Raw genomic sequence first — 23747 nt, 5'->3', positions numbered from 1 at the left:
GCGTTAGACAAGGCTGTGGTCCTAGTGTGATTAGATTGACTAGTTTCCTGTGAGTATGGTTTCAGTGTGTCTGCCCTCTGATGCCCTCTCGCAACACCTACCATCTTACTTGATTTCTTGATTCCTCCCTTTAATGCTCACTAATTCTGAACAGCTGTTTAAATACTGCTATTTAATACTGCAATCCGCCCCATTTCAGTCCCACATTCCCAATTTCCTGTCCCTGTTCGACTTTTCATATTTTCTGTAGTGCATGCTGGTAAAATGTATTTCTTGATTATATCTATAGTCTGTCTTCTGCCCCCAGCCCCCACCATCACAGGACAGGAGCCTTTGTTTTTGTTCATAAATTTATCACAAGCGCCTACAAAAATGCCTGGCACATAGTACGTGCTAAGTAAGTATTTGACGAATTAATAGATCTACCTAAATTGGGGATTATACCTCTTTTGGGGTTAGCTCATTATAATTCTTTAATCACACGATGAAAATTTTAGGATTTTAAGAGAGGCATTTTACTGCCTTTCTGAAGATAAAAAAGCAGGACGCCCTTAGTAACAACCAATTGTTACTTTCTGACAATTTCATTAATTAAAATATAGAAAGCAGGTCAGCATAATGGGGACTTTTGGTGGTTTAGTGGTTAGGACTCTGCACATCCACTGCAGGGGGCACAGGTTCAATCCCTGGTCTGGGAACTAAGATTCCATGGGTTGTGAGGAGCGACAAAAAAAAAAAAATTCTAGACATGACATTGTCTCCTTCCTTATTCTGGGACAAGGGCACACTGATATTGGTGACATATATCCAGGAGACACAATGATCACATCCTACTAATTCCATGTTTCTCACAAGGATGACAAATTGTTCTTTCTTGTCTTCAGGGCTTTTAGGGGCCATGAAGAATATGTTGGCGTCCTAAAGCCTGGAGAACCCTGTGAACAGAGGAGCCTGGCGGACTATACTCCATAGAGTTGCAAAGAGTCAGACACGACTGAGTAACATACACACACATAAGGACTCCCCAGACTGTTTAGAATTAGAGTGTGTGTGTGTGTGTGTGTGTGTGTGTGTATGCTCAGTTGGGTGCAACTCTTTACAACCCCAAGAACTGTAGCCTGCCAGGCTCCTCTGTCCATGGAGTTTTCCAGGAAAGAATATGGAGCAGGTTGCCATTTCCTCCTCCAAGGGATCTTCCTGACCCAGTGATTGAACCCATGTCTCTTGCATCTCCTGCATTGGCAGGCAGATTCATCACTGCATGACCTTAGAAACAGTAGTGTTTCTCAAGTTTGCATAGTATATTGCAGTAGCCTGCATCTAAGGTGACCCTGTGGAAAAGTCTTAAAAGAGATGGGAATACTAGACCACTTTACCTGTCTCTTGAGATACCTGTATGCAGGGTAAGAAGCAACAATTAGAACCAGACATGGAACAATGGACTGGTTCAAGATTGGGAAAGGAGTACGTCAAGGCTGTATATTGTCATCCTGCTTGTTTAACTTATATGCAGAGTACATCATGCAAAATGCTGGACTGGATGAAGCACAAGCTGTAATCAAGATTGCCAGGAGGAATATAAACAACCTCAGATACGTAGATATTACCACTCTAATGGCAGAAGGCGAAGAGAAATTAAAGAACCTCTTGATGAGGGTAAAGGAGAGTGAAAAGTCTGACTTAAAACTCAACATTCAGAAAACGAAGATCATGGCATTCTCGTCCCAACACTTCATGGCAAATAGATGGAGAAAAAGTGGAAACAGTGATAGATTTTATTTTCTTGGGCTCCAAAATCACTGGAGACGGTGAACACAGCCATGAAATTAAAAGTCACTTGCTCCTTGGAAAAAAGCTATGGCAAAACTAGACAGCATATTAAGAAGCTAAGAAGCAGAGATATCACTTTGCCAACAAAGATCCATATAGTCAAAACCTAGCACATACATGCCCACTTGGTTTTTCCAGTAGTTATGTACAGAATGTGAGGGTTGGACCATAAAGAAGGCTGAGTGCCGAAGAATCGATGCTTTCAAACTAATGGTGCTGGAGAAGACTCTTGAGAGTCCCTTGGACAGCAAGAAGATCAAATCAGTCAATCCTAAAGGCAATCAACCCTGAATATTCACTGGAAGGACTGATGCTGAAGCTGAAGCTCCAATACTTTGACTACCTGATGTGAAGAACTGACTCACTGGAAAAGACCCTGATGCTGGGAAAGACTGAGGGCAAGAGGTGAAGAGGGTGACAGAGGATGAGATGGTTGGATGGCATCATTGACTCAATGGACATGAATTTGAGCAAACTCTGGGAGATAGTGAAGGACAGGGAAGTCTGGCATGCTACGGTTCATGGGGTCGCAAAGAGTCAGAGACAACTTAGCAACCAAACAACAACAACAAAGATGACCCCCAATCATCCTTGCCTCCTGGTCTCCACACTCTTATGTGGTCCCTCCCACAGTGAATCAAGGCTGGTCTGTGTGACCAATAGAATCTTGCAGAAGTGATCATGCATGTCTTCCAGCACTCATCCTAAAAGGCTCTGTGCCATCTACACTGGTCTCTCAGGTCTCCAGCTCTTAGGAAGCAAGCTGCCATGGTGTGAAGACTCTGAGGCAGCTCGTTGGAAAGACCCACTTAGAACGGTCAAAAGAGAGCACCAACTTGCCAGGCATGGAAGTGAGCCACCCAGGAAGTGGGTTCTCCAGCACCAGTCAAGCCTTCAGATGACCACAGCCCCGGCTGACCTCTGCCTGCAACTTTATGGGAGATCCTGAAGCAAAATTTAGTTCCTCAATTCCTGACCCACAGAAACTGTGAGGCATAATAAATGACTGTTATCATTTTCAGAGTTTTGGAGTAATTTGTTAGGTAGCAAGAGATGACTAGTGAAGTGAAAGTTGCTCAGTCGTGTCCGACTCTTTGTGACCCCATGGACTATACACTCCATGGAATTCTCCAGGCCAGAATACTGGAGTGGGTAGCTGTCACCTTCTCCAGGGGATCTTCCAACCCAGGGATACAACCCAGGTCTCCCTCACTGCAGGCTGATTCTTTACCAGCTGAGTCACAAGGAAAGCCCAAGAATACTGGAATGGGTAGCCTATCCTTTCTCCAGTGAATCTTCCTGACCCAGGAATTGAACTGGGTCTCCTGCATTGCAGACAGATTCTTTACCAACTGAGCTATCAGGGAAGCCCTTAACAAATAGAGATATAATAAAAAGAGACAAGTAACAAATATACAAATTCCTTTAAGATGAAAAAATTCCTTTTGATCCTGTATTAATTTATTTTTATTTTACTTAAATAGTACAAACATACAGTATAAATTCCTTAGGCTTATAGCTTTTATACAACAATTAAAACAAATTTTAAACGTAATACAGACCACATTACAAAACAATCAAATAAAAAGTAATTTTAATTGCTGAAGTTAAATTGCCAATCAGTGAGACTATGGTACTGAAGGTGCCTAAGACCTCTTCTGGCCTGTTCAGTGACTTGAATAAATTACCCTTTATCCCTTAAGCCTGTTTGAGTGGATTTTCTGTGGCTTTCAACCAAAGCTTTTTCCAACAATATATTGGGTTGGCCAAAATGTTCCTTTGGTTAGTGAGAATGTTTAATAGAGTCCATGGTAGAAATGAAAAAGGCGTCTTTTATTTTTACTTAAACCTAAATTTTTGGTCAACCCCTTAGTTATCTTCTGTTTCCACAATTTGGGAAACCTTAAAAACAAATAATCGGAACACCATAAGCCAGGCGCTCATTTTCACTCTCTCCGTCTTAACATCGGTACCTTGACCATCTCGCCCCTTCACTCACTGCCTCAACCACGGTACTCGTGCGTTTGACAAGAGGCGAGCCGGAGGGGCCAAGTCCTCAGGCCGATGGGCAGCACCTCATCCCTAAGGAGCGCTGCAGGGGTCCTGCGCACAGGGGTCTTGGAGCCCGTGTTGTCCCGGCGCACGCACTGCAGCAGGTGTGCCTGCATCTCGTTCTACTTGCAAGTTCCCAGAGCCAGTTGGAAACCGGGGCAGTGGAATTTTACCCTCGATTGGACCGTTACTGTCGTACTCCACAATTTAACTCCTAGGCACGATCTTAGTCATCGGAGTTCCTAGAGGACAGGACAGGGCAAAGAGCCGGGTACACGTTGCACCAGGACTAATACTGGATGATTCACAGCTGACGGCAACTGGGCTGCCTCGCCCCGATCTCTGCGCCAAGTAGACGTCAGCAAGATCCCATCGCCCACACAAGACTAGCATTCGGCAGAAGGAGGCCCTGTGTGATTTAAAGGAAGAATCCTCCTTTCCATCGCCTCTACACCTTAGGCTGTCAGCACACTTCACCTCAGCTGTGTTTCCCTCTCTGGGTAAAGGCGGTCCCGGAGTCCTGGGTGGCCCAGCACTACCTCGGCTTGGCCATCAGGGGGCAGTAGGCCTCGAGGAAGGTTGCGCATGCTCAATGTGGGGCCTCGCGCTTCGCCTCTGCGACCGCCGAGTGACGGAAGCGAGTTTTGGGGATTATGGGAAATATGGTTTCTCAGCCACGGGATGATTGGTCCACTCCTTGCTTGAGCCCAGGGCGGGACTTCAACTCCCGGCTAGCTGGTGGGAGCGGGAGGGGATGCGAGAGAAGGGGGCGGGGCAAGCGAGAGAAAAGGTGGGCGGGGCTGGGGGGGAAGGCCCAGCGGAGTGGGCGGGGCTCCAGCCGGCTGATCCTCCGCCGCCCGCGGTCGGAGGAACGTGAGTCGCGGGCCCTGGAGCCGAGAGGAACCTAGACGGCAGCGGGCGCGAGGGCGGGTGTCCCCGGAGTGGTCGTGAGGGAGTTGGCCGCTGCCCCTGGGCCTCCCGACTTGCAGGTCCCCTCTCTCTCCACCGGGACGCGGGAGAGCCCGGCGCGCGGCGGGGGCGCGAGGTGGAGCCGGCGGGGGCGGCCAATGCGAAACTGGCTGGTGCTGCTGTGCCCGTGTGTGCTCGGGGCCGCGCTGCACCTCTGGCTGCGGCTGCGCTCCCCGCCGCCCGCCCGCGCCTCGGGGGCTGGCCCGGCAGGTGAGGACCTGGGGCCGGGCCGGGCGGCCCCGAGGCGGGGAGGCCGGCTCCGAGACTCCTGGCGGCCTCCTCCGCGGGTCCCGGACTGGGGGGAGGGCGGCCCGACGCGAAGTTCCGCAGATGAAACAAATAACCCTCTTTATCCGCGGGGCGTTAACATCGGGCAAACTTGAGGGCGCTTCCCACCTCCCCGCGTTTCTCAATGGCCACAAGGCTGGTGCACTCGACAGCAGGTCCTCCGGCTGTCCCCAGGCCTGGCCCGGGTCGCCCGGCGCCTGCCCGGGAGCAAAGCCCCGTGGGTCCTTCTGCCCCGAGCGGCAGCTGCTCAGCCCAGCGCAGGGCTACCAGGTTGCTTTTTTCCTGCACAAGTTGTTGGTCTTATTCGGTCAAGACTTCGAGGTCTTCGGGCCAGGGATCAAGTTTGTGCGTGTTTTAAAAGGTGGCTGGGTTTTGCTTTTAAGGAATAAGTTTGCTTTAAAAATGTACTGTACTTTGTATTTTTTGAAAACTCTGATGTACGTCTGTTGAACAAATTTAGGCATGAAGTAGGGAATGGCTCCGAGTGGAGTTGCTCCTGGGAGTTTCCTTTGCAAAGCCTGCTAATGAAACATACACGAAAGTATCGAGTTCTTTACTTACGTTAACCGTTTGCTCTAAAAGTTATTCTTTCGTGGGAAAACCTTTGTTCATGTTCGCTTCACAGCCTGATAAATAGAGTGCTTTGCCCACAGCACGGTGGATTTGCTGTTAATGAATTCCACCGCTCTTAAGACTTAAGGTTTCTTTTTTTTCTTGTCTTCTTTTTTAAGGGCTTGCCCTAGGACATATTATTTAAAGAAGCCTGGAAGGCTGTTGTAAAGATGAGATAATAGTCGTTTTGGTTTTTAACTCCATTGGGAATTTTTTTCTTACCACTTCTTCCCAAGACAGTTGTTTGCTTGTGCAGTATTTTTAAGGATTAGAATTGAATATTTGCAATCCTGAGATGGCTCTGTGCCTTAACTTAGAAGTAGAAAGTATAGAAACTAATTTGGCAATCCTCAAAGCAGTCTCATTGTTATAATTGGAGTTCTTTATTCTGGTAACACTCTCTTAAAATCCTTTTCTCTTAGACAAGCTACAAGCTCTTTGAAAAGACTATTTGTGTGACCTGAATAGAATTAAGATCCTATTTAAATGATTTAATGAAAGTGCAGCATTTCAGGACATTTAACTTAACAGGTTAGGATTTTGTTTTTGTTTTCTTTTTTTAGACTTTTGTAAATGGACCTGAGGAAAAAGTGCTATATATAGAGAGAGAGAGAGAGAGAGCACTATATATATAGATGTGTATATATATATATAAATGCTCTGTAAGATTCATTGTGTTTGTATTTTACAAGTTTTTTTTTTTTTTTTGGTTTGATGAGTGAGCTCTACTGGAATTTATTTTTAGAGTGTACTTGGGATATTTATGACCTAAATATCTTTTAGGGTCCATAAACAAGCAAAAACCCTGTATTCTTTTAGATGATAGCCATTCTGACAAGTGTGGAGTGATATCTCGTTGTGATTTTGATTTGCAGTTCCCTAATGATTAGGGACAGTGTTCTTGCCTGGAGAATCCCAGGGACAGGGGAGCTTGGTGGGCTGCCGTCTATGGGGTCGCAAAGAGTTGGACACGACTGAAGCGACTTAGCAGCAGCAGCAGCAGCAATGATTTAGGGATGTTGAGCATCTTTTCATGTGCCTGTTGGCCATCTGCATTTCCTCTTTGGAAAAGTGTCTCCAGTTCTTCTGCCCATTTTTTAATTAGGTTGTTTTTTGATGGTGAATTATATGAGCTGTTTATATATGTTGGATGTCAATCACTCATTGGTCATATCATTTGTAAATGTTTTCTCCTATTTGGTAGATTGGCTTTTTGTTTCTGTCAGTGGTTTCCTTTGGTGTGCAAAAGCTTTTAAGTTTAACTAGATCCCATTTGTTTATTTCTGCTTTTATTTCCTTTAGGAGTTGGGTCCAAAAACATTGCTGTGATTTATGGCAAAGATGTTCTTCCTGTTTTTTCCTCAAAGAGTTTTATAGTATCTAATCTTACATTAAATTATATGTAAGATTATATACTGTGGTGTTGGAGAAGTCTCTTGAGATCCCTTGGACTGCAAGGAGATCCAACCAGTCAATCCTAAAGGAAATCAGTCCTGAATTTCATTGGAAGGACTGATGTTGAAGCTGAAACTCCAATACTTTGGCCACCTGATACGAAGAACTGACTCATGTGAAAAGACCCTGATGCTGGGAAAGATTAAGGGCGGGAGGAAAAGGGGATGACAGAGGATGACCAACTCGATGGACATGAGTTTGAGTAAGCCCGGGAGTTGGTGATAGACAGGGAAGCCTGGCGTGCTGCAGTCCATGGGGTAGCAAAGAGTCACGCACGATTGAGCGACTGAACTGAACTGAATCTTACATTGGGTCTTTAATCCATTCTGAGTTTATTTTTGTTTATGGTGTTAGAGAATGTTCTAATTTTGTTCTTTTACATATAGCTGTGCGATTTTCCCAGCACCACTTACTAAAGAGATTTTTTCCCATTGTCTCATCTTGCCTCCTTTGTCATAGATTAATGGACCATAAGTGTGTGTGTGTTTATTTCTGGGCTCTCTGTTCCCACTGATGCATGTGTCTGTTTTTGTCCCACTACCATACTATTTTGATGATTGTAGCTTTGTAATGTAGTCTGAAGTCAGGGAGCCTAATTCCTCCAGCTCTGTTCTTCTTTCTTAAGATTGTTTTGGCTATTTGGGGTCTTTTTTGTTAAAAATTATTTGCTCCAGTTCTGTAAGTTTTATGACTTCGCATCCAACCCTCTTGATGCTTGTCTTTGTTCCTGGAGCTAGTCCCACCGTGCTCGTATTTTCTCATAGTGCTCACAGCTCCCAGCCCCAATGGCAGCTCTTTGCCCTGAGCCTGCACTGGGTCTCTCTTGTCTCTCTTGTGGTACCTTCCACTCAAGTAGCCAGTCTTCCCTGGACCACTCTTGGGGGTGAGGGAGTTACCCCTTCCTTTTTTTTTTTTTTTAAAGTCCTGTGGGCTCACCTCAAAGTATTAAAAGTAACTTTGTAAACAACTTTTTTCTTTTTCAGAGTTAAGTTTCCCCCCTCCATTAGTTTTGATGGTGCCTTATCTGCCGTCTTGTGAGACCAGGCTAGATTAAGGAAATTAGGAAGGAGACCTTGGAAAGGGACACAGCTCTCAGTGAGGAGTTCAGTACTAGTGTGTAAGTTAACTTTGACTTTAAATGGATCTTGTACATCCAGTCAAATGGTAAATAGAGTATTTTAATCTAAGTGAAACCTTGGAGAGTCCTAACTGTCCCTTTTGCACTTCTGGTACTTTTGAAACTAAAAACAAAAGAAGCATCTCAATTGCTAAAATTTCCTGCAAATCCTTTTCTCATTGTGTTATCACCAGTTCAAACTAAAACATTTGAGCATTTTACATTTCAGCCCTTATCCCTTAAGCCTAAAGTGAGAGAGAAAACCCAAAAGTTTGTTAGTATTCATCCCTGGTGTTTACATTTTAAGTTTCGTTTTTGTTCTCTTTTCTGCCTCTTTGTCTTCAGTTTCATTAAGTCATGGCAGTATTTTTCAAAAGGGAGGTTTATCTCCCCTGAATATTAAAAAAGGCTCTCTAACTTTTAGAGAGCTGACTGCAGATGTTTGAGAGCTGTCTCACTGCCAACTCCTGTTGTAGGTGTGGAATTTAAGCAGTAATCAAGATAATGTCCCTGCCCTCATGCAGTTTACAGTTTTGAAGGGAAGACAGAACGTAGGAAAGTAATTATTAAATGTCATAAGGGAGAGTGATAAGTGTGGTGGCAAAAATAAAGCAGCGTAAGAGGACAGAGAATGGTGTGCTGCTGTGTTAAGTAGAGTGGTCGGGGAGGTTGTTTGAGGCCACAGTTGGGCAGGAACCTGAGTGCACTGAGTCAGGTGGGTTAGTGCCTGGTGCTGTTCTAATGTGGGGCTTTCTAGGTGGTGCTGGTGGTAAAAAACCCACCTGCCGATGCAGTAGACTTAAGCAGCGCGGGTTTGATCCCTGGGTCGGGAAGGTTCCCTGGAGGAGGGGACAGTCCACTCCAGTGTTCTTGCCTGGGGAATCTGTGGAGCCTGGTGGGCTGCAGTCCATAGGGTCGCTGAGAGTCAGACCCGACTGAAGCGACTTAGCACACAGGCACGCTGTTCTAATGACCTTGAACAGGTGAGACCTGGTCAGAGAGAACAGCTGATGAAGAGCAAGCAGCTCTTCTGTTGTGAAATCCCACACACCTGGGGTGAGGAGAGGACCGTGGAGGCATAGACAGCCATTTGAGCTGGAGAATAACGATACAGGATATCTCGGTTTTAACGTACTGCTTTTGGGTTGTGCCTTAGCAGGAATTAATTTAGCAGTTAACTTAGAAAAATGATGTGACAAAAGAAGTCTTTTCTCTCTAGGATATTTGGGAAGAAGGAAACCAAGACAGGAAAGAAGCATAGCCATTCAACAAATCCTTAGAGCGCTGGGTTTTTAGTCTCAGCTCTCAAGGTATTCATAGTTTGTTAAATGGAAACTGACATGGGGCAAGTAGAAGGTCAAAGACAAATTGAGCTTGCTTAGCAGTTTCGCCGAGGGCTGGTTCATCTGAAATGATCCCTAAATGTTAATCTTGTCTCCGTGCTTCTGTTGTTTCCTTATTTATAAGATGATGACCTCATAGGGTTATTGTGAAGATTCTGTTAATAAAACACCCAGAAGAGTGCCTGATTCATGGTGAACACTTCGTGAATGTTAGAGAGGAGTGGTGGTTTGATGGAGGCTAATGCCCATGCTAGTGAGGTGTTTTTTTTGGCATCTGAAATTGGTGAGAACGTACTGCTGGTGTGTATAATGATTGTCCTGATCATCAGATCTGTGGTGAACTTACATGTTTTCTTCATTTTCTAGGTTTCTGCCTATCTGTGGTTGATGTCATCTGAGAGCAATCATATAAGAGTGGAAATTTCAATCTCAATTTTAAGGATCTGTGAGCTTGTTTTGAACACTCAGTTCTGAATTCTATCTCCACTGGTCTTTAATAAAATTTTGAATGTCCACTTTCAGTCCAGAGGCTAGCAGATTGCCAGACTCTCAGGGTGTCCTACATACTAAAGAAGAGAAATGATCATTGCCTTTGGGGAGCTTGTGTGTAGTTTTAATGATTCTTGACATTATGAAGATTTGTTTATTGCTATATGTTTGCCATCTAAGGCAGTGAATGTAGGAAGTGCTCAGTAATTTAAAGGAATGGATCAAGAGGATAAAACTGGCAAAGTATGAATGGATTTGTGATTCATAGACGGTCCATTCACATACCATGATTTAAATTTTTTACTTACAAAAGTAAAACACGCTTCTTATAGAAAATTTTGAAATTAGTTTTTAAAAAAATGAAAGAAAATGATCTATACTGGGCAGTTTTTGAATGTACATACATAAAACATGTTTGGGGAATTATTTAGTATTAAAAATTTTTGATATGTCATGTATATTCAGAAAAGTGCACATAAATGTAAACTCGATGTGATTTCACAAACCGAGTTTGTTGTTCAGTTACTCAGTTGTGTCCGACTTTGCAGCCTCATGGACTGCAGCGTGTCAGGCTTCCCTGTCCTTCACCATCTCCTGGAGCTTGCTCAAACTCAGGTCCTTCGAGTTGGTGATATCATCCAGTCATCTCGCCCTCTGTTGTCCCTTCTCCTGCCTTCAGTCTTTCCCAGCATCAGGGTCTTTTCCAGTGAGTCGGCTCTGCATCAGGTGGCTGAAGTATTGGCGCTTCATCAGTCCTTCCAGTGAATATTCAGGAGTGATTTCCTTTAGGATGGACTGGTTTGATCTCCTTGCAGATCTGCAAGAGAGCCTCAAGAGTCTTCTCCAACACCACAGTTCAAAAGCATCAGTTCTTCGGTGCTCAGCCTTCTTCATGGTCCAGCTCTGACATCCATACATGACTACTGGAAAAACCATAACTTGACTAGATGAGCCTTTGTCGACAAAGTAATGTCTCTGCTTTTTATTATGCTTTCTAGGTTTGTCATAGCTTTTCTTCCAAGGAGCAAGTGGTTTTTAATTTCATGACTGCAGTCACCATCTGCATTGATTTTGGAGCCCAGAAAAATAAAGTCAGCCACTGTTTTCACTGTTTGCCCATCTATTTGCCAGGAAGTGATGGGACCAGATGCCATGGTCTTCATTTTCTGAATGCTGAGCTTTAAGCCAACTTTTTCACTCTCCTCTTTCACTTTCATCAAGAGGCTCTTTAGTTCCTCTTCACTTTCTGCCATAAGGGTGGTGTCATCTGCATATCTGAGGTTATTGATATTTCTCCTGGCAATCTTGATTCCAGCTTGTGCTTCCTCCAGACCAGCATTTCGCATGATGTACTCTGCATATAAGTTAAGTAAACAGGGTGACAATATACAGGCTTGACGTACTCCTTTCCCAGTCTGTAACCAGTTCGTTGTTCTGTGTCCATTTCTAATACAAACTGAATACACCCAGTTAATCAGCACCCAAATTAAAGACAGGAAAACTGCCAACACCTTAGAAGCTTCCTTTGTGCTCCCATGGCCAGGAGTGGTAACAGGATCCTAATCTTTAATGCAGAGATTTGCCGGCTTTATGTGCTTTATATAAATAGAATCATATAGTACATAGGGCTTCCCTGGTGGCTAAGGTGGTAAAGACTTTGCCTTCAGTGCAGGGGCCTTGGGTTTGATTCCTGGGTCAGGAAGACCCCCTGGAGAAGGAAGTGGCTCCAGTAGGAAAGAAATTCCCACTCCAGTATTCTTGCCTGGAGCATTCCATGGACAGAGGAGCCTGGCGGGCTACAGTCAGGGAGTCACAAAGAGCTGGACACAGCTGCGACTAACACACTCTATGTACATAGATCTCTTAACCTGCTTCTTTTCATAAGATGTAGAACAATATTTAATGATTTCTTTAAAGCATAATGTCAGTGGCTGTGTAGTATTCTGGCATGTGGATACACCATAATTTATTTAACTAGTGCCTTGTCCATTGTATTCATGTAGTTTGCAGTTTTTCATGATTAAGAAACGACTCTGTGATGAATAGAGATCTTTTAATGCATCACCGGTTATTTCTTTAAAATGTATTTTTAGCTAAGGACAAAAGTTACAGAATTCTGAGGAATTTGATGTATCATGGGGAAATTTCCTGTAGAATATTATACCGGAGTACATTCCTGTCAGCAACATAGGAAAGTAGCCTTTTCCTGGTAACAACTGCCTGTTTCAAAATATCCATCATTAGGGCATTGTCATTTAAGAAGATATTTGTCAGTTTGAATGTAAGAGAAAACTCGTGTCTTATTGCTGTCATTCAAACTTGGCTTCCAGTGATGTTGAACTGTTTTTCGTAGATGTGTTGGCTCTTTACATTTCTTTTTCTGTGAATTATCTTTTTTTGCCCATGTTTACTTTTTAGTTGGGTTGGGTTGTTTTTTTTTTCCCCCAATTTTCAGACATGAGAATTGAACAAGTTACCCTATGCTTGGAACACTGAGCAGAGGTGAGAAAAATACAGAAGGGGACTGAGAAGTTGGGCTGCGTTCTTACACAGCATCCACTTGGAGGGGTTTGTGTGTGTGTTTAATCTTGGTTGCACCATGCAGCCTGCGGGGATACTGGTTTCCTGACTAGATGTCACACCTGGGCCACAGCAGTGAAAGCACTGAATCCTAACCCCGAGGCCGCCAGGCAGCTGTCCCCTTTGAGTTTTATACTGTGTAACAGTATTCACAGATCTGTTGCACTGATACACATTGGTGGCATGTGGTAGAAGAAACCACAGGCTCTTTTTAAAATTGGGGTATAATTGACTAACAAGCCTCAGTTCAGTTGTGCAGCTGAATGATTTGATACATGTATATATCCTGAAATATATATAGCTAACCATAATATATTTAGTTAACATCTGTCACCAGCATAGTCAGTTTTCTTTTTCCTCTGATGAGAGCTTTGAAGACCTACTCTGTTTAGCAACATTTGAATACAATGCAGTTTTGTTTTGCTTTTCTTGGCCCTGCTGGTGGAATCTGTTTTCTGACCAGGGATTGAACCCAGGGCCCCAGTAGTGAAAGCCTGGTCTCCTAACCACTAGGCCACCAGGCAACTCTCTACAATACGGTATTATTAACTGTTGTCATCATGCTTTATTTACAACCCCGGAACTTACTTATTTTATAGCTGGAAGTTTGTACCTCTTACCGTTTTGCCTACCCGCATCCTCTGGTGAACACCTATCTGTTCTCTATGAGTTTGGTGTTTTGTTTTATTAGTCTGTCTTTGTCTGACTTACTTCACTTAGCATAATGCCCACAGGGTCTTGAGTGTTGCTGCAAATGGCAAGATTTCCTTCTTTTTTGTGGCTGAGTAACATTCCATTGTGTGTAAAGAATACATTTTCTTCATTCACCCATCAGTGGACACTTAGGTTGCTTCCATATCTTGACTATAGAAAATAATGCTGCAGTGAGCATCCCCATGTTCACTATCATGCATATCATCTCCATTCTTGTCTTTTCTAGTGGAAGTTTTCATTTCCTTCAGATAATATCCAGAAGTGGTTTTGCTGGCTCGAATGGGAGTTCTATCTTTAATTTTTTGAGGAACCACCATGCTGTTTTTCATAGTGGCTGCATCAATTTACATTCCCACCAACAGTGCGTGCACAAGAGTTCCCTCTTCCCTACGTCCTCTCCAACATTTATTATTTCTTACCTTTTTGATAATAGCTGTGCCAGGGGGTGTGGTGAGATTTCATTGTGGTTTTGATTGGCATTTCCCTGATGAGTGATTTTGAGCACCGTTTCACGTAGCTGACAGCAGGCTGTATGTCTTCTTTGGAGAAATGTCTATTCAGATCCTCTGCCCAGTTTTAACTAGGATTCTGTGGATTTTTGCTATTGAGTTGTATGAGTTCTTTATGTGCTTTGCATATTAATCAGATATGATTTGTAAATATCTTCTGTTCAGTTGGTTGCCTGTTCACTTTTTGTTGATGGTTCCCTTTGCTGTGCAGGAGCTTTTTAGTCTGATGTAGTCTCGTTTATTTTTGTTTTTGTTGTCTTTGCTTTTAGTGTCACATCTAAAAAAATTATTGCAAAGACCACCATCAAGGAGCTTACTTGCCTGTGTTTTCTTATAGGACTTTTATGGTCCTACATTCAAGTTTTTAATCCATTTTGAGTTGATTTTTGTGTATAGTGGTAAGTTAGTGGTTCCGTTTCATTCCTTTGCATGTGGCTGTCCAGTTTTCCCATATCATCTGTTTAAGAGACTGTCCTTTCCTTGTTGTGTATTCTTGGCTCCTTTGCTGTAATTGAATGGACCATACACGTGTGGGTTTATTTCTGGGCTCTCTATTATGTTCCATTGATGTGTGCGTCTGCTTTAATGCCAGTACTGTACTGATTACCGTAGCTTTATAATATGGTTTGAAACCAGGCAGTATGGTGTTTCCAGCTTTGTTCTTCTTTCTCTAGATTGCTTTGGCTATTCAAGGTCTTTGCGGTTCCATACAAATTTTAGGATTTTTTTTTTTCTGTTTCTGTGAAAAATGTCCTTGAAATTTTAATAGAGATTACACTGAATCTGTTGATTGCTTTAGCTAGTATGGACATCTTAACAATATTAATGCTTCTGATCCATTAGCATGGGATATCTTTTGTTTTTATGTTTTGCAATTGATTTCATCAATATCTTATACTTTTCAGTGTACAGATCTTTTGCCACCTTGGTTAAGTTTATTCCTAGGTATTTTATTCTTTTTGATGCAATTAAAATTGGGATTGTTTTCTTAATTTCTCTTTCTGATAGTTTGATATTGTATAGAAATACAGTTGACTTTCGTATATTATATATCCTGTAACCTTACTGAATTTATTAGTTCTAACAGAGTTTTTCGGTTGAGTCTTTAGAAAACTGTTTTCCTGGAAGTAGAAGTTCTCTGAAGGCGAAAATCTGACATGTACTTCTCTTCTGCAAGAAAAAGAGAAATGTATGGGAAGTTACACAGTTCAATAGAAGCAACTTAGACATGGATTAGAAGCAGAGAGGATTGGCAGTGGCAGAGAGAAGTGAAATAAGATCAAAAAGTACTTTACAGCGGTAATCCGTGAGATTTTCACATACCACATGGTTATCTTCGTGTCTGTTTATTTATTTTTAGAAAAATCTCAAGAGGTCCGGGTGAAACCATTAGGATACCCTTGTAGGTCCAAGTAAAAGATAAGAAACTGAGTTGATGCTTCGGCTAGAATTAATGTTGAGAAAGAGAGATCGGAGAACAATTTTAAGGAGATTTTGCGATCAAGAAAAGGTTGAATTATGTCTCATGTAATCCATCTATAAAAGACCTATTTTGATTACTGATCCAAAATAAGGTAGTGGTGTTTGGCATTTAAAGAGATGTTTCAGTTATGTTGAGATTTTTGTGCAGCAGCTTTGTTTTCTCACGATGTCAATAACTGAGGCATTTGGGATACGTTTAAATTTTCCTCTAATCTTTTAAAGCTTTTTAATCTTTTGAGAAGACATTTTGAAACAGATGAAATAGAGCATCTAAAGACTTTTTGGTGTCAGTCTTCTCTGATGAGGAAACTGAGGCCCAAGGATTTGAATAGCTTCTTACTGATACTGTGGCAGCATGTCAGCTCTGCAGTCAGTTATGTGTGGGTGACTGCATTTGCCTCACTGCTGTCAATAAAATATACTTACTACCAGTGTCTCTCTGATAAAGGAGGAGGAGGGAATGGGTTGTCATTGCTAATTTTACATAAGCATTTAAATCATTCTCCCTTGAAGAAATAACATAGTTTTGTTGTCTTTTGAATAACTAGATCCTATGGGATACAAAAACATTGTGTTTAATGTAGTAACACTCTCCGGCCTTCAATGATTTATTTTTGGAAACATTTTGGATCAGTTTTCACCACTGGAGAAAGATGAAATGGGATCCCTAATCAGAGCTATGTATAGGCTTGTAGCTTACAAGCTTTGAAACTGCTGATGATAAATAGGGACAAAATATCTTTCTATCTTTTTCTGAGGACAGATTTATAAAATGTAATCTCGTCCATTAAATGACAATAGAAAATGAGTCATAAATATGACAGTAAAAATAATGACTTGTCACTTGATTTTTTTTTTTTCCTTCAAACTAGAAATGTTTCAGGAACTTCCCTGGCAGTCCAGTGGTTAGGACTCCAGACTTCCATTGTGGGGGGTGTGGGTTCAATCCTTGGTCAAGGAAGATCCCATTTGCTGTGTGATGCAGCCAAAAAGTAAAAGAAAAAAAGAAATGCTATTTCCCCTCTTTAGACTAAGTGATAAATGTTTGCTGCTTGTAGAATTTATTGGCATAAATAAGGGTTCTGATTCTTTGCAGCATGGTAGTCCTTCAGCTTTATCTCCCAGACTTAGTAACCAATATTAATGTGTGGCTTCCCCTTTGAAAGCAAATTTGTTTTTTTTTTTTTTTTTTTAATTTTATTTTATTTTTAAACTTTACATAATTGTATTAGTTTTGCCAAATATCAAAATGAATTGTTAGTTGCTTGATTGCCTGCTGTTTGCCTGGTACCAAGCCAGGACCTTTATACACATTATTTTGTTTAATTTTTACAACAACTCTATGAGAAGTATTATTACACCTGTTTCTACTTAAGGAAACTAAAGCTTAAGAAGTTAAATAACTTTTATAGCTAAAGAGCCAGGATTCTGACTATAGCTTAATTGGCTCTTGCTGCTCACTGCTGTGCAGTTTATGCCACATTGACCTTCTGAACTGATTCTCATGAGAAACATCTCACTTGTTTTTAAGAATTGACATGCATGCTGTGCTGCACTTAGGTGCTCAGTCGTGTCCGACTCTTCTGTGATCCCATAGACTGTAGCCCACCAGCTCCTCTGTCCATGGGAATTCTCCAGGCAAGAATACTGGAGTAGGTTGTTATGCCCTCCTCCTGGGGATCTTCTGAACCCATGGATGGAACCTGGGTTTCCTGCATTGCAGGCGGATTCTTTACCAGCTGAGCCACCAGGGAAGCGCATGAATACTGGAGTGGGTAGCCTATCCCTTCTCCAGGGGATCTTCCTAACCCAGGGATTGAACTGGGGTCTCCTGCAATGCAGGCAGATTCTTTACCGGCTGAGCCCAGGGAAGCCCGACATACGTACTGTGTGAGCGCAAATACATGTATAGGTATGGAAACAAAAGGGCTACGCCAAAATGTTAGTAGTGGATATCTCTGGATGGTGAGGTTACGAGCCCTTTACAATTTTTTTTCTTTGTATTTATTTGTCTTTTTTTTTTTTTTACAAGCATCAACATATATTATTTTGTAATAAACATTTGTATGCTCCATATTGGACTTAACAGTAATTGAGACATGACATTTCAGCTTATTGTTGCTTATTTCTAGATCAGTTGGCCTTATTTCCTCAGTGGAAATCTAATCACTATGACGTGGTGGTTGGTGTGCTGTCAGCCCGCAATAACCATCAGCTTCGCAATGTGATAAGAAGCACCTGGCTGAAGCATTTGCTACAACATCCAGCACTAAGTCAACGGTAGGTTCCTTGAGTTCACACCTTGCCTGCCATATTGAGTGAGTGTTCTGAAAAACCTCTTCTTGGATAGTCAGAGCTATTAATTCAGATATGTGGTCTCTTTTTCCCAGGAGAGAGGACTATCTCATTTTGCTTTTTCTCCATGTAGTTGAGCCCTAAAAGTAAACTTAACCAAGATTTTAAGCCAAAAGATAGTTGGAGAGGAGTATATTCCATATTCAGTGGTTCACATACCTAGTTTTTCTAGATACCTAGTGTGGTTGGTTTGTTTGCTTTTTCTTTATTGGCTTTTGGGGGTTTTTTTGCTTTTATTTAGAAGAATGGTCCTTAAAAGGTTCTGTTCCAGAGTAGTTTCTACTAGATGGATTTGTGTCTAAATATGCTTTTGACTGACTTCACTGGGAGACACTTAGTTTGTTTCTGTTCTGTGGTGGTTTTAGCTGTGTGTGGTCTACGATTTGTACAGTTTGCCATCCTCTTTTTCTCTCAGCCACCCTTCCAGACTTGAGCTTTGATAGCATGTCACGTGTTGTTGTGGGTTTTTTTTTTTTAATTTGACTTTATATTGGAGTACAGTTGATTTATCTGTTTTTTTAAATACTTATTTGGCTGTTGGATCTTAGTTGATTACGTGGGATTTTTTGTTGCAATGTGCAGGTTCTTGCGTTGTGGCACACAGGCTTAGTTTAGTTGCCCCGTGGCGTGTGGGATCTTAGTTCCCCAACCAGGCATCGAACCTGAGTGCCTTCCAATGCAAGGCAGATTCTTGGACCACTGGACCGTCAGGGAAGTACCAGCATGTCATGTGTTGGCATTAGATGGCTCAGTTATTGGTTAGGAGCCCAAGGTCTTAGTCTTCTCAGGAAAAGCAGCCTCTGAAGATTATGCAGTGAGGGGCTAGTGAAAGAGAGGCAGAGAAGTGTGGACTCCTAGTGGTGTGAAGATTCTTCTGTGCTTGTGTGAAGTCACTGAGAAGCAGAGAAGGCCCTCAGGATCGTATACAGCTGGCATGCTTGTGACTGAGTAGTATACGAGGGAACTGTGGTTGTGAATTTTCTCATCACCAGTAGTGAAATTTATAGATTTCCTATCTTACTCATAGCAGCTTCCATTCCTTTTCAAGACAGGTTTCTCTAGTTCATGATCGAAATGATGATAGAAGGGCCTCGGAATCATCACTGCTATAGAACCACCTTGAAAACCTGCACTTCTGATTGCCTTTCCCAGCTCAGAAAATAATGACCTTCTCTCCCAGTTGCTCAGACCAAAAACTTGGGTGTTTGTCTTGTGAATGGAGGAGTAAGTCGCCCTTGTGGGGTCTTGAAGGATCATTGCAACACAGCAGTGGAAATTACCCTGGGAATTTCCTGAGGCATAGGAGATTAAAGGATTTATTATGCTCACAGGTCTAAGAGAGAGAGGTCCAACACCCCAGTGCAGGGGACCGAGTAGGAGGAGCATCCAGGGAACGGACTCACCCGAGCAGGTGGGGAGCCAAGAGAGGGAAGACCCAACAGCAGGTGCCTTTACTGGGGGTCAGAGAGGAAAGTACAAGCGACAGGTGTGAGGGCATTTCATTGCTGTGTTTGAATGTCACTAGGTCACTGTCGGGGTAGGGGGTGGCAAGAGGGCAAACCTGTGGCAGGACCAGCCTCGTCACCCATGTGTACCTGGTCATCTGGGCAGGATGCTCACAGCCTGTTGGGGGGAATGTCAAAGCATCAGAAAAATAGGTTTTTGCAATTCATAGTACAGTGTTATCTTATCCACATCCAGTCTACTAGCGTATCTTCTCAGTGTTTCCTTTCCATTGCATCTGGAATCCAGCCTCTCCCCACCTGCACCACAGAACCACCACACTGGTTCAGGCCACCATCACCCCTCACCCAGATTACTGCAGGAGCCTCTGTGTCTGAACTTTCTGCTTCCACCTTTCATCCCTTATGTTTTATTTTCCATACTGTAACTAGAATGATCCTTTTAAAAATAGCCAAATTATGCCAATTTTCTGCTCCTACACCTCCACTAACTTCTCTTCTTGCTCAGAGTGAAGTCCCAGGTCTTTTTTGTGGCCTTTAGCCTTACCTGCGTCTGCTCCCCGTCCCTGCACTGGCCACCTTGAATACCTTCAGTGTGCTCCTGCCTCAGGGCCTTTGCACTTGCCATCCCCTGCCTGTGCCCGTGTTCCACGCATGTCCTCACGGCTCACTTCCTCACTGTCTTCAGGCCTCTGCTTAGATATCACCTTCGCAGGCAGTGCCATGTTAAATAGTACCATTCCAACTCTGTCTTCTCTTACTGGACTTATTTTTTTTATGATATGTATCACAAGCTAGCATGTTTATTATACTTAGTTGTATATTTACAAATTTTGTCTTTCCCCACAAACTGTGTTTTATGAGCACAGGGGCTTCAGCTTTTTTCACTGGTATATTTCCAGCACCTGGAACCTAACTTGGCAGAGTAAGACACTCAACAACTATTGAGGGGATGATTGACAGCTACATATAATGAGTAGAGTTAACATTCAGGCTCTCATCGATAGTTTATTTGCTGTCATAGCATTAGGGCTTTCAATTAAGTAAGCTTGGTGATTTGTTTTATTAAAATGATGGGATATCTATATAAAAATAGATATTAGCTCAATACTTTTTCCTGGGGCAGAGTAATTTTGTGGACCTAGTAAGACTAAGGTAGCTTAAATTCGGTAAATATCTGCAATAATTTAACACATTTGTTCATTTCTCTTTATACTTTTATTCTAAACAGCTATATTCTAGTTTGTAAAAAGTATTCTGGCATAATTGGCTGTTAGTAAAAGAAAGCCTTTGCATTTCTGTGGTTATGGCTTACTTTCAAGTCTTGTATTTCACTGAAGGAGCCAGACTCCACATACATTTCAAGGACTCTATTTAATTAAAAACCTTTGTAGTGAAGCTGTAAGTTGTCAGTTTCTCAAGTGTTTATTATCCTTTGCGCAGGTGGTATGCTATGTATAGATAAATCCAGTACAGCCTGAGCCTTTATGAGGGCTTGGAGTTTAGTAGAAGGAAATAGATGTAGTAGTGTAATAAAATGTTATGTGTGCTGTGATATCGGAGAAGGCGATGGCACCCCACTCTAGTACTCTTGCCTGGAAAATCCCATGGATGGAGGAGCCTGGTGGGCTGCAGTCCGTGGGGTCGCTAAGAGTCGGACACGACTGAGCGACTTCACTTTCACTTTTCACTTTCATGCATTGGAGAAGGAAATGGCAACCCACTCCAGTGTTCTTGCCTGGAGAATCCCAGGGACGGGGGAGCCTGGTGGGCTGCTGTCTCCGGGGTCGCACAGGGTCGGACATGACTGACGTGACTTAGCAGCAGCAGCAGGCAGGAACCAGACAGTGTGTTGAGAGTTCAGGGGTGGGTGAGACCCATTTAGACAAGGACTGCTAAGGGCTGAGCTAAAGTGGTGACTTTTTAAAAAAAATAAGGCTATTGAACGTAGAAAGAGAAAGAGAATGCTAGAATATTTGCTAGCTTTCTAACTTGGAGAATAATGAAATCATCCATCGAGACAAAAAGTACTAGATGAGAAGAGCAGGTTTCATGAGAAAGGCGCTCAGATGTAGATTTGTTGAGTTTGAGGTACCTGCAGTCAGGGGTGTGATGTTAAATGTTTATCCACTGGCTGTCTGAAGAAAAGCATGCTTATTTGTATGTATATGTTTGTTATAAACTTTATTGATACAAAGGCTGTGTAGTGTATAATTGACAGAAACTAATGTTTATAAAAGTCTCAGACTTCATCTAGCCAGTTGATTCTCAGAGTGTTTTCATCATTTGCCAGACTTTTGTATCTATAGCTGGCTTGTTGCTGCAGTTGACAAGAGCATAATTCTGGCATGAATATTTCAAGTGTAAAACTAAATGACAACTGTGGTACATGACAGAACTCTGAGTCAATGAAGGGAGTGACCTCCTTGCTGAATCAGATCATAGGTTTTGAACAAGGGAGGAGTATTTCCTCAATTTTTTGTACTATTCACTGTGGAATGGCCACAAATTTTTTGTGTGTGTGGTTTGTTTTTTTTTTAAGGCTTTTATTTTATTTTGGAGGGTGAGATGGTTGGATGACACCGACCCGATAGACATGAGTTTGAGCAAGCTCCGGGAGTTGGTAATGGACAGGGAAGCCTGGTGTGCTTTAGTCCATGGGGTTGCAAAGAGTTGGACATGACTGAGCAACTGAACTGAATCTTTATTGGGAGTCTAGTTGATTTACAATGTAGTATTACTTTCTGCTATACAGCAAAGTGAATCAGTTATACGTGTACCCACAAGTTTTAAGTTTAATCTGAATTACTAACATTTTCTCCATCACTTTACGTCTGGACAGTCAACAGAACAATAAATCCAGCCTTTATTTGTAGTGCTTGCTTGTTTCCATGGTGTAAGTATTACCACTGTGGCCAATTTCAAGCTATATATGTCTCTAGACACAGACTTGGGGAAGATCAGCAGTGGCATAGCATCATAATATCCCCACCACACAGATACAACAGATAGACATAACCCCAGGAGCAGAGATGATAGTGAAATAGTTAAGACATGATGAATCTGAGCATTGGTATCATTTGTTCTTAATATAATGCATTTAGTTGTAAGTTTATATAATTTAATTCTTAATAAAATCTGTGGTTAATAACCAGCTCACAGAATCCTTGAAAATTTTATAGTCGGCCCTCATGGCACAGTGGGAGCAGGCTGTAGCACGCAGCTGTTTGTGGGCCGTTGAGCTGAAAATGTACGATGAATTTGTGAATCTTTTCCTTAGAAGATGGGTCCAAGCTAGAGATGCTAATTCAGGAATCACTCCCAAGCTGGTTGAAGCCTTAGGAATAAATATTGTCCAGGGAGGGACTTCCCTGGTGGTCCAGCGGTTAAGACTTTACGCTTCCACTGCAGAGGGCTTGGGTTTGATCCCTGGTCAGGGAATTGAGATCCTAAATGCTATGTGATGAGGCCAGAAAAAAATGTCCAAAAAGAGCAAAGGAAAAGAGTGAGTTGAGTGAGAAGTGATCCAAGGGCAAAGCCCAGGGGTGGTGTCCACTCAGTGGACAGGCTGGGCCGGAAGAGCTGGGAGCCACCGAGCAGGGCCACGTGTAAAAGGAAGAGAGCTTTCTAAGGAGAACTGCACCCTCCAGGCTCAGGAAAGCCAAGTAGGGAAGGGTAAGGAGTGTTGATCAAGCAGCAGATCGCTAGTTATATTCGTAGTAGACATCTCTGTGGGCGTGGTGGGTACTGAAACTAAAATTTTGTGGTATAAAATGAGAAGGGAAAACCAGAGGCTGCAATTTTAGTTTTTCCCTTGTAGGACTTCACTGTAAAGGAAAGAAAGGATGGGGACAAGGAGGGAAGGACGGTGGATAAAAATTAATGTCAGGACTTCATTATACTTATTATGTGTAGGGAAGGAGCTGTGGGTTACAGGTGGCTAGTGAAGCAAGATCTCAGGAGAAGTCCTCTCCTGGGATAGTAACACTACTTTTTTTTATTATTATTTTTATTTATTTATTTTTGGCTGTGCTGGGTCTTTGTTGCTGCACGCGGGCTTTCTCTGGTTGTGAGCAGGAGTTAATTTCTAGTTGTGGTGCACAGGCGTCTCAGTGCATTGGCTTCTCTTGTTGCTACTCATGTGGGATCTTCCTGGACCAGGGATCGAACCCATGTTCCCTGCCTTGGCCTAGAAAGGCTACTCTTGAGTAGAAGGAACACTTTCTGAAAGAGAAGGGAGTGAGTGAAGAAGTTCATTGATAGAGCCAAGTTTTTAGGTGTGGGCATGAGAAGTTGGCTTTACCATAGTTTGCAGTTAAATGGCCCGAGCGTCTGCTGGTGGCCAGGCTTGCCCTAATATTGTCCTGTGGTAGAGGGCTTCCACGTCAGTCACTTGGCAGTTAGCAACTTCTGGTTTGCCTGTTCCCCCTTTTTGCTAGACCAAAAGAATAAAGTTAGAATTAATCCTAATAAATACTCGTTGTCTCAA

At 42.6% G+C, this 23747-nt stretch overlaps 1 protein-coding gene across 5 annotated transcripts in view; it reads left to right on the top strand.

The window, feature by feature from the left end:
• Nucleotides 1–4529: 4529 nt before the first annotated feature.
• The window catches only part of B3GALNT2 (beta-1,3-N-acetylgalactosaminyltransferase 2), a 66507-nt gene continuing 47289 nt past the window's right edge, over nt 4530–23747 (top strand). Inside the window, exons 1-2 of one of the 5 annotated variants that reach the window (XM_061404878.1) lie at nt 4530–4620; nt 17573–17720. In XM_061404878.1, coding sequence (XP_061260862.1) covers nt 4536–4620; nt 17573–17720 — 233 coding nt within the window. In that variant the 5' untranslated portion in view covers nt 4530–4535. Of the gene's footprint in view, nt 4621–4706; nt 5062–17572; nt 17721–23747 lie in introns of those variants that run through there. The other 4 variants (XM_061404879.1, XM_061404880.1, XM_061404877.1 and 1 more) reach the window with 4 other exon arrangements.

This window comes from Bos javanicus, chromosome 28, assembly GCF_032452875.1.
Source record: "Bos javanicus breed banteng chromosome 28, ARS-OSU_banteng_1.0, whole genome shotgun sequence".
Taxonomy (NCBI): domain Eukaryota; kingdom Metazoa; phylum Chordata; class Mammalia; order Artiodactyla; family Bovidae; genus Bos; species Bos javanicus.
Note: the sequence above shows the minus strand (reverse complement) of the source record. Positions and strands in the feature narration are given on the sequence as shown.